Here is a 13,553-nt window from a genome sequence, read left to right as displayed (position 1 = left end):
ACAAGGCTTATTTCATGTTTTCTGAGAGAGTAGCTTTACCGTCTCTATCTACAAAAATGGCTATATTAGAAGGTAAAGCAGAAATGTACCACTCTATTTGTACATCAACAGTAGGTTTGGAAGCAGCTGGGATTTTGTTTAATAACTTGTTAAATCTGGAGTTGAAATCTTTGATTCTTTCACCCAAATTTGTTTTCAGGTTAGAGAGAGCATTGATTAAAAATGCCACAGTTCTATCACCTCCAAATTTTGCAAGAAACAATTGTTCAAAAGTTACCCAGTCTGTTATAGTTCCCGCTGGAAGAGAAAAGTACCAGGATCCTGTAGATCCTTTAAGAGTATAGGGAAACAATCTTACTACAATATCTTCATGCGCAACCCTATTCAAATTCATGGCCAACATAAAATTGTTGATGTGTTCTTCAGCAGGAAGACCATCATTTGGATTGTATTTGGGTAACCACTTCTCTGGATGATCAGGAAGAGGATGTGGGTTTGAAAACAACATGACACCAGGATTAGTCCAAGGCTGATTAGCCATAGCTTGAGTTAGGATTTGAGAATATATGGAAGCAGATCCACAAGTAGTGGGTATGGATGTAGAACTTACAACTAGACTAGTACTACTTGTGGTAGAACTAATTGTTTGAGTAGAAGAAATAAAAAGATGAGAGGATGTGAATGGAGGTGTAGTGAATGAGGGGGTAAATGGAGGGGAATTTGATGTGACCTCACTTGTATCTTACTTAGATCTAGACACAGGAAATTTATTACGCTGTGAATGTGTTGGAAACTCAAAGGAAGCTATTCCAAGTTTATCACTTTTTGATCGCGTTAGGATACCAGTTTCTCTGAATAGAGAAGTAATACTTTCTTCAGAAACTTCAGGATTATTAGGTTTCTCAGTAGAAATAGATATTCATTCTAGTTTATGAACTAAGGACTGAACTTCAGGAGATTCTAGAGAATATTCTGAAGAAGGTAAGTGTCAAGATACTTCAGGAAATGAGGGGTAAGTTTCTACAACTTCTGACTTCTGAGTGGGTGACTTAGAACGTGATCAAAAAGCTATAGGATTTTTTTGAGGGGGATTGACTCTTGTGAAGGCTTCGAGTTTGAGATTTAGATTTATATGCCATTCATAGTCGGGGCCCTCCTTCTAGCACCAAAAATGTTGAGGCCTCAGAAATTTGTGGCAACAACAAGGGGGATAACCACCCGGTCCGGACCTTAGAGCAGCTCCTTTTCTGTTTGGGATAGTGGCTCCGACTGGATATGATGGGACCAGTTTCCCAATGTTTTGGGTTTATATGATTTGTGGGATTTTCCTGATGATTTGCAAAAGAATAACTAGAAATTAACACAACTTTATTCTAAGATGCAAAACTTTGAATTAAATCTATTTTAATCTAACCTAGGGTATTGCTGGTTTTATGTGATATAAAAATATGTCTATGTAATCTATGATGATATAGATCAATCACAAACTATATAGAGTTAATATATTGTAAGATGATTCCTTTGAGAAAATAGTTAATCAAAAGAATTGTGAAAAACATATCGCATATTCTAATGATCATATATAAAACATGACATTCTCTATTCTGATATTGTACAATAGTGCAACTAATACTTCAAACAGAGATGACAGATTTCATACATAATTCATGAAATATAAACTTATCACTAATACTAGAACAAAGATTTAGCAAACATGATAATAGTACCAGATGTGTATCGTTCTGCTCATTTAACCAGTGACAATAGGCCATAATCAATCTTTTACCAATAAGTATCCCAAAGAATAGAATAGTGCATCAACAGTGACCAACAAAAGGATATTTGATTGAAAAGACCATGTTCCATGATTCCATCAAAGAATCTACAAACTTATACAAAATATCTATGAGGAGGTTTCAAATAACTTATACAAAATATCTATGAGGAGGTTTCAAACAACCTTCCTCATTCCTAGTATCCAACTTTCCAAAAATAAAACTGCTCAAAAATGACTCAGGTCTTCATTGATTAATCATCACTGCTAGCTTTGTCTCTCAGCTCACAAGTATTGGACATTGGCCTGACTTGTGGTGGCATCTCGAATTGTGTTCTCAACTTCCCTGCAAATATAACATCATGTAAAGGTGGCAACATTCTCTGTACTGAATCCAAGGAGCAATTAAAGGTCATGATCTAACTGTGCGGTTTGACCAAAAGTTGCCATAGTGCTTCCCAGTTGATTTTTGATAGCCCCTCAATTATTTCCTTCTGTAGTTGACTCTTATTCTTCCAATTCCCATCTAATGCCTTAAGATTAGGAAGTGTTTTTGGATCACTCTCCTTTATGAGGTTGGAGGTGTGCAAAATGTGATTTATTGTTTTAACAATGCTTTTTGAAATACCTAATGCTCTGGCTATTGCTAGTTCGGCCTGTTTCACCTGTGAGTCCCAATCGATGAATAGAATATCCTTATGTCTTTCATTGATCTTTGGGAGAGTTGACCTTTTTCCTTCATCTAAATCCTGCTATTCAATATAATCAGAGATCTTAGAATTGAGTTCATTGAACTCAATTCTTTGATCAATAATGATGTTTGTTAATTGTTCACTAGTATTCAGAGGTGGAATGATATTTGATATATGTTGGAGGAAGAGTTGCTTTGCTTTGTCAGTAAAGTATTCAATGTTAAAGCTTCATTAATGAATTTCTCTGCAGTAGGAATATCCTTATACTTTGCTAGGTCATTGTTTAGATCTTGGATTTATTTGTTTTTAACAGATAAGTCATTTTCATGACTTATTTTCAGTACTTCCTTATCCTGTTGTAGCTTATGTAGCTGCTCCTCTACTTGACGATTCACGCTGGCTCTTTCTTCATCTAACTGTCATAGTAATAATGTGATCTGGTCATCCTTTTCTTTAATCAAAACCGAGACTTCGGTTGCTTTGTCGATTGTTGCTATAGCATAGGCTCTGGAAAATTGAGATAGTCGAGTCAAATGTTCAGTCAGATTTATTTGTGTGTCCTTCCATAGGACATCCATAAATTCATGTTCTAAAGGAGTTTCAGTTCTCCTCCTCTTTCTCTATCTTTTTACAACAACTTTATGAAGAGGGTTGTAAAAGACATCTAGAGGAGGGATATCTGTTACATTGAAGACAATTTTAGTAGTTGGATCTACAGGGATTACCTCTATTTCTTGGAAACTCGTTTTTGGACCTTTAGTGGTCACTACTACTATTTGCCTTGGTGGGGTCTGAAAACCTGTGGTTTCTTGTGTTGATGATACCTTAGGAGTATCCTATATTTTGTCATTGAATGCATCCTAGAGCTTTTCTAATTCATCTGTTTCTGCTTTCTGCCCTCGTGATTTTCCTGGATTATTCTGCTTCTGACACTTAGTTTCAATTACATGACCAGTAATCCAAAATTCTTGCAGGAGGTATTCTAACCTCTGTCCTCTAAACTCCTGGAATCTTCTGAATTTCTCGTGGTCGAACTTTGTCTTGGCTGCATTTAGAATCTGCTCAAAATCCTAGGCAGATTCCGGTAAATCTTCAAACTCATCAACTGTATGATTTACAGGTTTGATCTTAACTGAAAGGGTGAATTTGTTTGCTATCTACTATGGATCAAAAGGCCTTGCTGGTAGAACGAGGAGCTTTAATAACTGCATATTCTGATACTCTTTATATGCATGACCATAATTAAGAAGGGTAAATGACCCACACTGAAGGGGAAAATTTGGCCATAGGGATTTCTTCATTTCCCTCAATGTTTTTGTGATGCCATTTCCTATAGTTTGGTATGCTACTTCTCTTGCCAATAATTTATCCGATACATACATAGGGAGGACATGTGGGAAACCTTGGCTACCAAATATCCTGATATAAGAGAAGGACTCTTCAAGAAAATACCTTCTGATTGCTTGGATGTCTGTGATAGCTTATTTTGTGAATCTCAAACATCTTCTATTGAAAATTAACTGATGTAAGGGAAGAAAAACTCCCTGGCATAATTGGTGAAAATGTGAAATATAATCTTGTCCCCACATTTGCTTATAACTTAGGAAGATAGGAGTAGGATCATTGGTAGTCCATTTCCAACCCATGGTTGGAAAATGAGTGTAGAAACAAATGGCATCGAAGATATATGCAGACATAAAGAATTGGGGAACTGCTCTAGAGGAGGCGGCCTTGGTTTGGTGATATTCGGTAATCGCTTTGGCCAAATTCTCAGACATAATGTTTGCGCAATTCATAATGTGAGAATTATCACAAGCCTCAATTAATGGAACTCAATTGATCAAGAATTTAGAATTATCAGGGAGGCCATACAATCTACATAGCATAGAGGCTACAAAAGTATAAGGATTGGCCAAAGAAGCAATGGGGTACATACCCACTTTACCTTGTTTGAATTTATTATCTCTTCTCCTCCATTCCTATATCATTTGAAATGAGTCTTCGTTTTCCGATACAAACTTTGCAACAAACTGTTTGTTGTAGATGTCATGGGCATCGGGTAGCTTGTACATTTGTTGTAAATCTTCGGCTCTAAAAGAACCCAAGACTATATTTTTAGTTGTCTTGATAAGTCTGTCTTCGACTTCTGTATTCTCTACTACCCATCTTAACATATCTGTGTATGGAAAGAGTCTAGCCCTTGTTGCTATTTGGTGAAGGAAAGAGCATGCAGAATCTCTGAACTCCACTCCTGACATTTTTGTGCTGTCAGCTATTGGTCAAACATCTGTTACTTCAGGGTTTTCATTCTTGAGTGTAGTATAGATAGTCTACCATGTAGTGGCACCTCCATCTGTAGCGCATACTGTATCTGTAAAGATGGACGACATCTCTATGTTTTCAGTTTCTGTGATAGACTACTTGGTATGCTTCTGCATCACCTTTCGAATGGACATCATTTAAGTGGAGTTCCTATTAAAACCAACAACAATTAATTGTTGTGTAAAATAAAAGATTTGATGAAATGGCTGCACTTTGAAAGGAAAGATCTGGGAGCGAGTTCAACATTAATCAACCATAACGAACACCATGATTACATGCATAGGGATGATAACCATATTAAATCATTCTGACCTAACTCATGTCCAGCTTAAAAACATAATTAAACATCTGTCAAATCCATCATGTTGGATACTTAAGCTATACCATGAATGAAACTTTGTTTGATGGATCTTGCGATCTGCAATATGCGATATCGCAAAATTGCAAGTTCGCAATATCGCAATATCACAATATCAGGGTTTTGATAGGTAACATTTAAGCTGCTGACATAATATCCTCCAATGTGTGATATGCGATCAGGATGTTGCATACAAAGTTCAATCGCAAGTCGCATATCGATATTTTTTGAATGTGCTTAACTTTGCTACTAAGGAATCATGTGATTTGCAATTTGGGATGAGGACTTTAATATGTTTTAAGTTAGGTTAAAAAGGGATTTTTTGAAAAGTGACAATTTTCTAAAAGTTGGCATTTTATTCACAAAGAGGGGAAAAATTGAATTTAAAAGGGTCCCTATTTGTATTATACATAATAAAAATGGTGGGTGGAGGGGGGGGGGGGGGGGGGGGGGTGGGGGGGGTGTTGTTGCATAGCACAATAGAGTGCAATAACAATCTTGATTAAAAAATAGATGTTTTCCCAGAGTAGCAACAAACCCCAAATATGAAGTTTGACCCAATAAACTTGAAGGATAAAGACAAAATATGAAATATCACACCCTAATTTGTAAGTTTATTGGGATATGGCCTTCATAGAAGGACTTGTTAAAATGGATCTAAAATAAGTGGTAGCCAAAAGGCCACATTGATTTGGAACTAGGGGCCAAAGGATTCTTTACAATAATCTTCACCAATTTGGAACATAGGGCCTCATGATTTGAACATGGCCCTTAATTTTACAACAATGCATATCTATTTATGATATTTCGGGGGGAAGGCTATAACCCTAAAAAGGAACAATTTTTAGCATCATTTGTGTGGGTGAGACTTTTTTCTCTTCCCAAAGAATTTTGGGACCCAAATATTCTAGAGGGAATTGAAAACTTGATTGGATCCTTTATTAATGTCTCTGAGGTCAGAAAATGTGAGAGGTATACATCATATTATAAAATACATGTATACATGAATAAATCCAAGCCTTTTCTAGAATATAGAGAAATATCCTTCCAAGATGAAGACTGATGTTAACCTTTGAATTATGAACATGTTCCATTTTGGTGTTAGAGATGCCACTGGTATGATCATTTATTTGGATATTTCCTGCTATGTCAATAAGAAGTGCAAAAGGAACCCAAACAACTCACTTTGATGGATTTCAAAAAGTTGCAACTATAAGAAGAAACCCTAAAATCAATTTTCTCAACTGAAGGCAACCTCAATTCCAACAAGAAACAGGTATTCAATGCTTAAAAAATAGGATGAGGATATAGAGCTTCTGAAATACCTTATGAATTTAGAATCAAATGTGGTCGATACTTAAGCCAAAATTTCCCCTAAAAGGAAGGCTCTAGAAACCCCTATAGAAATCCCAAACCAGGAGGAGATAATCATGTTGAATGTGGTAAAAATGGATGCAGAGGAGGATACGAAAAATATTGAACAAAGACAAGTGAATTTTGTTGAATATTATTGAAGAATGGAAAAATAAGGAGTTGAGCACCATTCTATAGCATCATAAAATCCAATATCATTATATCAATCTAGGAGTGAAGTATCAACTATAGACAATGAGAGATTGTATGAATCCTTGCACTAGGTGTGCATATTGCAAAGAACTGGACCATATGACGGAGGATTTCCAATTATTACATGAATAGTGGTAGGAGAAGAGAGGGAAAAATGTGTAAATGGTTTCCGTGGGGCCTCGATAGGATTGTCCCCAAGTGTGTGAAGTGACCAGATGTGGGACTAGGATAGGACATGATGAAGCCACTAGAGCAGCCTCATCAGTGGGATCATAAAACTCTCGAACAACCTCTAATATTTGACCCAACTAGGGATAATCAAATTTACAAGGACACAAGAAGGGAATTTTTATTTGCAGAGTGTAGAGCATTAAGCTCGATGAGGTAGCCACAAGGGATGATATCAGGGGAGGTAATTCCTATTCATAATTTCTTAAGAAGTTGCTTAAATTTGATTAGAAATGAATAGACAAATGAGAGGATATACAAGATGATTGACCAGTGGGCAAAAGAAACTAATGGACATGGTGTGCAAGGTGAGGGAGTTAATTCTTCATAGGCCCCTCTAAAGACAGTGAAGCAAGTGATGTGTTGAAGTTTCACTAATATATCATTTTGATTCAATGCTTAGATATTTGACTATGATATGGATAATACCATCCTAGAATTGGGTTTATATGTTAATATCTTTCCAAAGAAAACTTAGGAATTTATGGGAAATCCCAAGCTCGTATGGTCATCAATCCAATATGTCTTGCCAATCAATATAGGATATCCCCAATTGGATTACTAGCAGATGTAAACGTGAACATTGATGAGGTAAGGAGTCTAGTAGACTTTGAGGTTATTAAAATTGTCGATAACATAGACCCATACCTAGCATTTCTAGGCATTAATTGGGCATTTGATAACAAGGCTATTATCAATTTGAAAAAATGACAAATGGTTTTTGAAACAAGGGACATAAAATTTATTATTCCATTAGGCTGTAAAGAGGGGGAAAACTATGTCAAACTTGTGAGAGAGGACCTCGACGTAGTCAACCTCGACAATGTTTATAACATTACAACTCAGTGTGATGACTGTGTCAACCCAAATGGTGATGGTGCATTGAGTTGGAGAATTATTAATAACTCGTGTTCTTTGGACTCAGATGAGGTAGTAGAGAATTATATACAACTCCTCCATGAGATTTCCTCTAGAGTATGTTCTCAAATTACTTGGTCGATGAGGTGGGTTAGAATGGAATTAAGGGAACATCCTCAATTTGATGGGTTGGCATACATAGTACTTTTCTAAAAGGGTTTTAAGAACAAGTGCTAGACTAGTTAAGATTTTACATTCTAAACGTTGCTCTTACAACTACTCCTCTGCATTTGTGGGTGACACATAAGGCTTGCACCGAGACCTAAAAACAATGCAAGGACCTATTATAGACCAGGTTTGGGTTAGATTCCAGGGAGTATGTAGAACAATATAGAGGAAAGGAGTCCCTAACCGCTCAGTTGGGCAAATGCACCATAAAATGTACGATGATGATATTATGGAGGTGTAGTGGGTGCACCAGTTTGTACAAATGGTGGATGTCATACCACAGAGTTGGTATACTCAGTTGGAGCTATGGTGAGGCACAACATATACATAGGAAATGGAATAAATATTTGTATTAAGTTTCTAGTCTGAATTAGGAGATACATTCATAGATAAGGATATGTACTATATTAAAGAAAATATATTCACACCCAAACCAGAGCCCACGACAAGAGAAGTTCCACTCAATATGTTTCACTAGATTTTCAAAATTACTATGAAGATGATATAGTGTTATGGGGTTGCGGAAGACATTGGTGATGAAGAAGATCCTTAGGATATCAATATTCTAAAGTTCGAGGGATAAATATAGGCGAATGGACTAGATTTGGACTCCACTATGCCATATTACACCAAGCCTATTAAGACATGAAAAATAAACACTAGAACTAAAGATAACCCTAAGTTCATAATGATTGAGGATTAATGGGATGAATCCACTCTCGAGAAGATCTCTGACCTATTATGTGGATATCAAGATTTGTTCCCCAAAATTTTTGTGAAGATGAAGGGAATTGTGGGCGAGCAAGGAGAAATGAAGGTCACTTTGAAGCTAGGCACAAAGGAAACTCATCAAAGAACTTATTGCATTTATCCCATATATAAGTAGAAGATAAGGTAGGAACTCAATAGGATGTTAAAGTCATGTATCATTGAACCCGTTGAACAGTCAAAGTGGATTAGCATCCCATGGTCATGTAGGTGAAAAAGAAATGAAAAATCCATATATGTGTCAACTTAAGGAAGTTGAATGATGCTTGCATACATTGTCCAATCCAATCCCTATTTATAGATGAGGTATTAGAGAAATTCAGAGGAAAATAAGTCTATTCATTCAAAGATGGGTTCTTAGGGTATCACCAGATCAAAATTACGAAGGAGGAACACACATGACCAAATTTGTGAAAAATTGATGCTCATTTCAGTATATGTTCATGCCATTCAGATTAAAGAATACACCTAATATATTATTTTTTTTGGTAGTAGTAGCATTCGAAGAATTAATTCATAAATTCTTGGAGTCATACCTCAAGGAATAGGCTGTGTTCAACCTTCTATAGAAGCGTCTCAAAATTCTTCAGCTTATACCAGATCAACGTAGACATATGTAAATTTCACTTAATATGAAGAAGTGTATTTTTTATTCACCGATGGGGGTTTTACATCGGCATGTAATTTGTAAGCAAGGACTACTCGTCGACCTAACGAATATTGGAGTGATAATGAGCCTTCCCCTCTAATTTCAACATGACAAATTCACACAACACTAGGAACATAAGATATTAGAAGAAGTTTATGCACAAATATGCCCAATTTAGTATGCCATTAGAGATATTATAAAAAGGGATGTCAAGTTCAAAGGGATCAAGGAATGCTAGCCATATTTAGACAAAATAAAAGAAATTTGGTATCAACACCAATATTAGTGTTCCCTGATAGGAGAAAAGTTCCATGTCCATGTCGATGTCTCAACAATAGCATTACACATCATATTGGAACAACCAAGGGAAGTAGAGGTAGACCATCCTATTGCATTTTCTAGTAAAAAATTTTCTACGGTTGAGCACAGCTATACTACTATGAAGCATGGGGGGTTTGACCATGGTGTACACACTTCAAATGTTCAAACACTATCTATTGGGATTTCACTTTAAGCTATACATCGACCATTCTACACCAATATTCCTTATCAACAAACCAGTGTTGGGGGGGGGGGGGGATATGTCGGTGATTATTTCTATTCCAATAATATGATTTTTAAGTTATTATTAAGCTTGATAAGTTGAATGCTAGACCATATCATTTTTCACACATAAGTTTAGACAAGGAGGAAAGGAATGGCAATGAAAACTTACCAAACATGTAGTTATTCCATGTGGACATGGTAGATGAACACTCTGCTCAAATCATCCAATTTATCACCATAGGAGTATACAATGGTGCAGAAGAAACAACTAGTTGTCAAAGCTATAGAATACCATCTCATCGCAAATTGTTTGTAGAAACCAGGAGAAAATGGTATACTTTAGTGTTGTGTGCTGGGACATGAGAGACCTGCCATATCAGTAGAAGTGACATGAAGGTGTAGCTAGAGGACATTATGCAAGAAAATTAATTGCACAAAAGGTTTTGTGTGCAGGTTTATGGTGGTTGACTATTCACTAGGATGCAAAGGAATTTTGTCACAGTTGTGACACATGTCAAAAGAGTAGGAAACCCTTTGTGGTGAGAAAAGTTGACACTCAACCAATGGATAGCCTTGCAACCATTCGAAAAGTGATTCATTGATTTCATATGGCTAATTAATCCACCAACAAGGAGAAGTAGGACACGATACATCATTACTACAACAAATCACTTAACTAGGTGGGTTGAAGCAGCACTAGTCAAGAATTGTAGTGCAGATACTACTGCCAAATTTATATTTGAGAATTTAATCACACACTTTGGATTCCCAAAGGTCTTGGTGACTAATAAAGTAACCCATTTTTTGGAACCAAATAATTAATGATGTAATAGAGGAATTTCAAAACAATCATCAAAAGAGTTGATCTAGGTGGCTATAGAGACACACAAAGGACAAACAGGACCCAAGAAAGCTCAAAAATAAAAGTGTTTTGGATTATGCTTCAACTAGGACCAGAGCGTAGACCTCGTCGTCCTGATCATGGAGGTTTGAATGGTTCATCAATACGGGTCCGGATGAAGGAGATAGAGGCAATCAAAGTTGGGTTAACTTTTTTCTGATTAGGTAGGGTTAAGGAAGCTGGAATTTCAACTTTTCTGGCGGATGGAATCCGACCAACTCCAGCCGGATTCTGGGCAAAATTGTGACCTGGTTAAAAAGACTCCTTCGGTCAAAAACCAAATTTCCAATGATGCATAGTTTTGTTTTATATAACAAAATATATATATATATAAAAAAAGGGTGGCGGGCCACCAACCCCGCCACCCCAACCCAAACCTTATCAAAAATAATTATTTATGGAGGGGTGGGCCACAACCCCTGGCCCCTCCCCCCAATCACCATAACTACCATTGAAGATTGGGTGGGCCGACCATTGGGCACGGACCCAACCCCACTAAAACGAACTCATGAGCGGGAAAGGTGGGCTGGCCCTTGGGGCGCGGACCCAACCTCAACCTGCCACTTTAATAAGCATATGACCTGGAGTAGGTGGAGTGGGCGGGTCACCCAAGGTGGGCCCAACCCGAACCGGTTTTTAAATTAACATTTTATTATGTAAAAAAACAAAGGAGGCAGGGTTTGACTACCCGACCTCCTCCATAATATTTGGATCTCAAACTAACTCATCGAACGAGTTTCTTGTGAAATCCATTAACACATTTTCTATTTAACATGTAGTTTATCAGTGTGCCTAGGGCAGAGGAACGTAATGCATGCAGTTCGAGGCAGCGTTTTGCAGGAGGGCCAAATTTTCACTTTGTCAAATTTTGACAAATTTTATATGGTTTCAACACTTCTCGACACCACGAACACAATGGCACTGTCAGTTTCTCCATCAAAGTTCTGAATTTTTTGGCCATTTTTTAGTATGCAGGTGGAACCATGACTGCTGCAAAAACAAGGAGTGAAACCATGATCCTTGAAATTTTCCCAAGGAGGTAATTTTTCTCCATGTAGGAATATGGTCAAGTTTACAGTCGTTTTTCATGGTTTTCCACAGATATTGTAATGGCGAGGTCAAATTTCCTTTGGAGTTTTAGATTCCCAGTCCACCTATGGAGTAGAATCTTTGAGGAATCTTAGGGGAATCTAAAATATTCCTCGAGCCCCAAATTCTTAATTTCTCAGAATTAAAAAATTAGACAGTCGATTTTGCACTATTCAACGTCACAAATCTGATGGTGTGTTCAGATTTTTCATTTTCTCATTCTATTCTTCAGCCACTTTTCTAAGTGGAATGCAGGTGTCAACATTCATGTGCGAGCAACCGTTTTCGTGCGATTTGATGCTATGAGATCGATGGCACAAACAACTTCGCAGTTTGACATCTACTTCTTCAGATGGCCCTTGGTTGTGAGGTATATGCAGTGTGTTCATGTAATTCTTTTGCCATGCATTGTGTTGCACAGATCCCTATTTGATGTTGATGAGGGATCTTGTTTATTACTTTTTTTCATGATTCCTTCTTGATGTGATGCGAAATCATCTATGTGATGTACATGTTGTCATGATTCATCATGTTATGTTTTGAGATCCCTTTGTTGTATGTTGATGGGATACTCATGTTGTCGTCATGTATGTTTGCATTGAGATCCATTTCATGCCATGTTGGCGGGATGCTTATCATGCATGAGTTGTATCATACTTATAGGAGTCTTTTAATTAAGAATTCCTGTAGTGGAACATCTCTTGGAGCCACTCCTGCGTGAGGGAATTTTGTAGAAATTTTGAATAATTTAACACATATTCAACAGAGATTATCCTGATCATGTACTATTGCGGAATACATACACAATACATAAGCTCCTCTACGTTGATCATCAATATAGCAGCATCAATAACAATAAAACATCAAGAGCATTCACACATTAACATAGTATGTAACCCGGGGAAAGCATCTCGCTAAAAACCCCACACTATCTGTATATTAATGATTGAGAACATGTAACATTACAAAGTACAATGCTTATCACAAGCAATCCAGTACCAGCTCCACCTGTTACACACAATACAACTCAAATCTGATCTCTAAATCTATTCCACTGCTTGCCTGCCTCTCCAGCTCAATAACTGCTCAAGAACTGATGAGAATGGTTTACCAAACTCGTATTTCACCTGCAAAAAAATCACTCACACTCTGTTGGACGTGAGCACAGGCTAAAATTCTTGATATTGGCCAATTCATTTGCTTACTAAATCCATCTGATTGTGCAAATCATCATGCACAACTATAGTCACAACTGATAGCAATTTGATCCTCTAACACCTGTCCTTGCTAAACTGAACATGCACTGACATGCACCTGAGTTAACTGATGTATTCTATAGTTGCATTATGATTTAATAACTTGTGAATTAATTAATAACTAATTCACCCAACTCATCTCTAGTCTATTTTCCAGTTAGACTAAATACAGCCAGTTTAACAAAGCTAAACTGAACACAACTCCATCAACTGCACCTCTAGTCCACTAAACTCAACTCACTTGGGTTCTAACTGAAGTCCTGCATGCAAATATTAGTCATCCCATAGGTAACCACGTATTTCCTTCTGGGATCTACA

At 37.0% G+C, this 13,553-nt stretch overlaps 1 protein-coding gene across 1 annotated transcript in view; it reads left to right on the top strand.

Annotated features, from left to right (window-relative positions):
• The first annotated feature begins 566 nt into the window (after window positions 1–566).
• LOC149150120 (disease resistance protein RPS5-like) overlaps window positions 567–13,553 on the top strand; it is a 41,048-nt gene continuing 28,061 nt past the window's right edge. The window contains exon 1 of the mRNA XM_089442710.1: window positions 567–591. Within this exon, the coding sequence (XP_089298836.1) occupies window positions 567–591 (25 nt within the window). The remainder of the gene's footprint in view (window positions 592–13,553) is intronic.

The sequence above is a fragment of the Pinus tabuliformis genome, chromosome 9, assembly GCF_031772625.1.
Source record: "Pinus tabuliformis cultivar Carrire ecotype Pingquan chromosome 9, CPIR1, whole genome shotgun sequence".
NCBI lineage: Eukaryota > Viridiplantae > Streptophyta > Pinopsida > Pinales > Pinaceae > Pinus > Pinus tabuliformis.
Note: the sequence above shows the minus strand (reverse complement) of the source record. Positions and strands in the feature narration are given on the sequence as shown.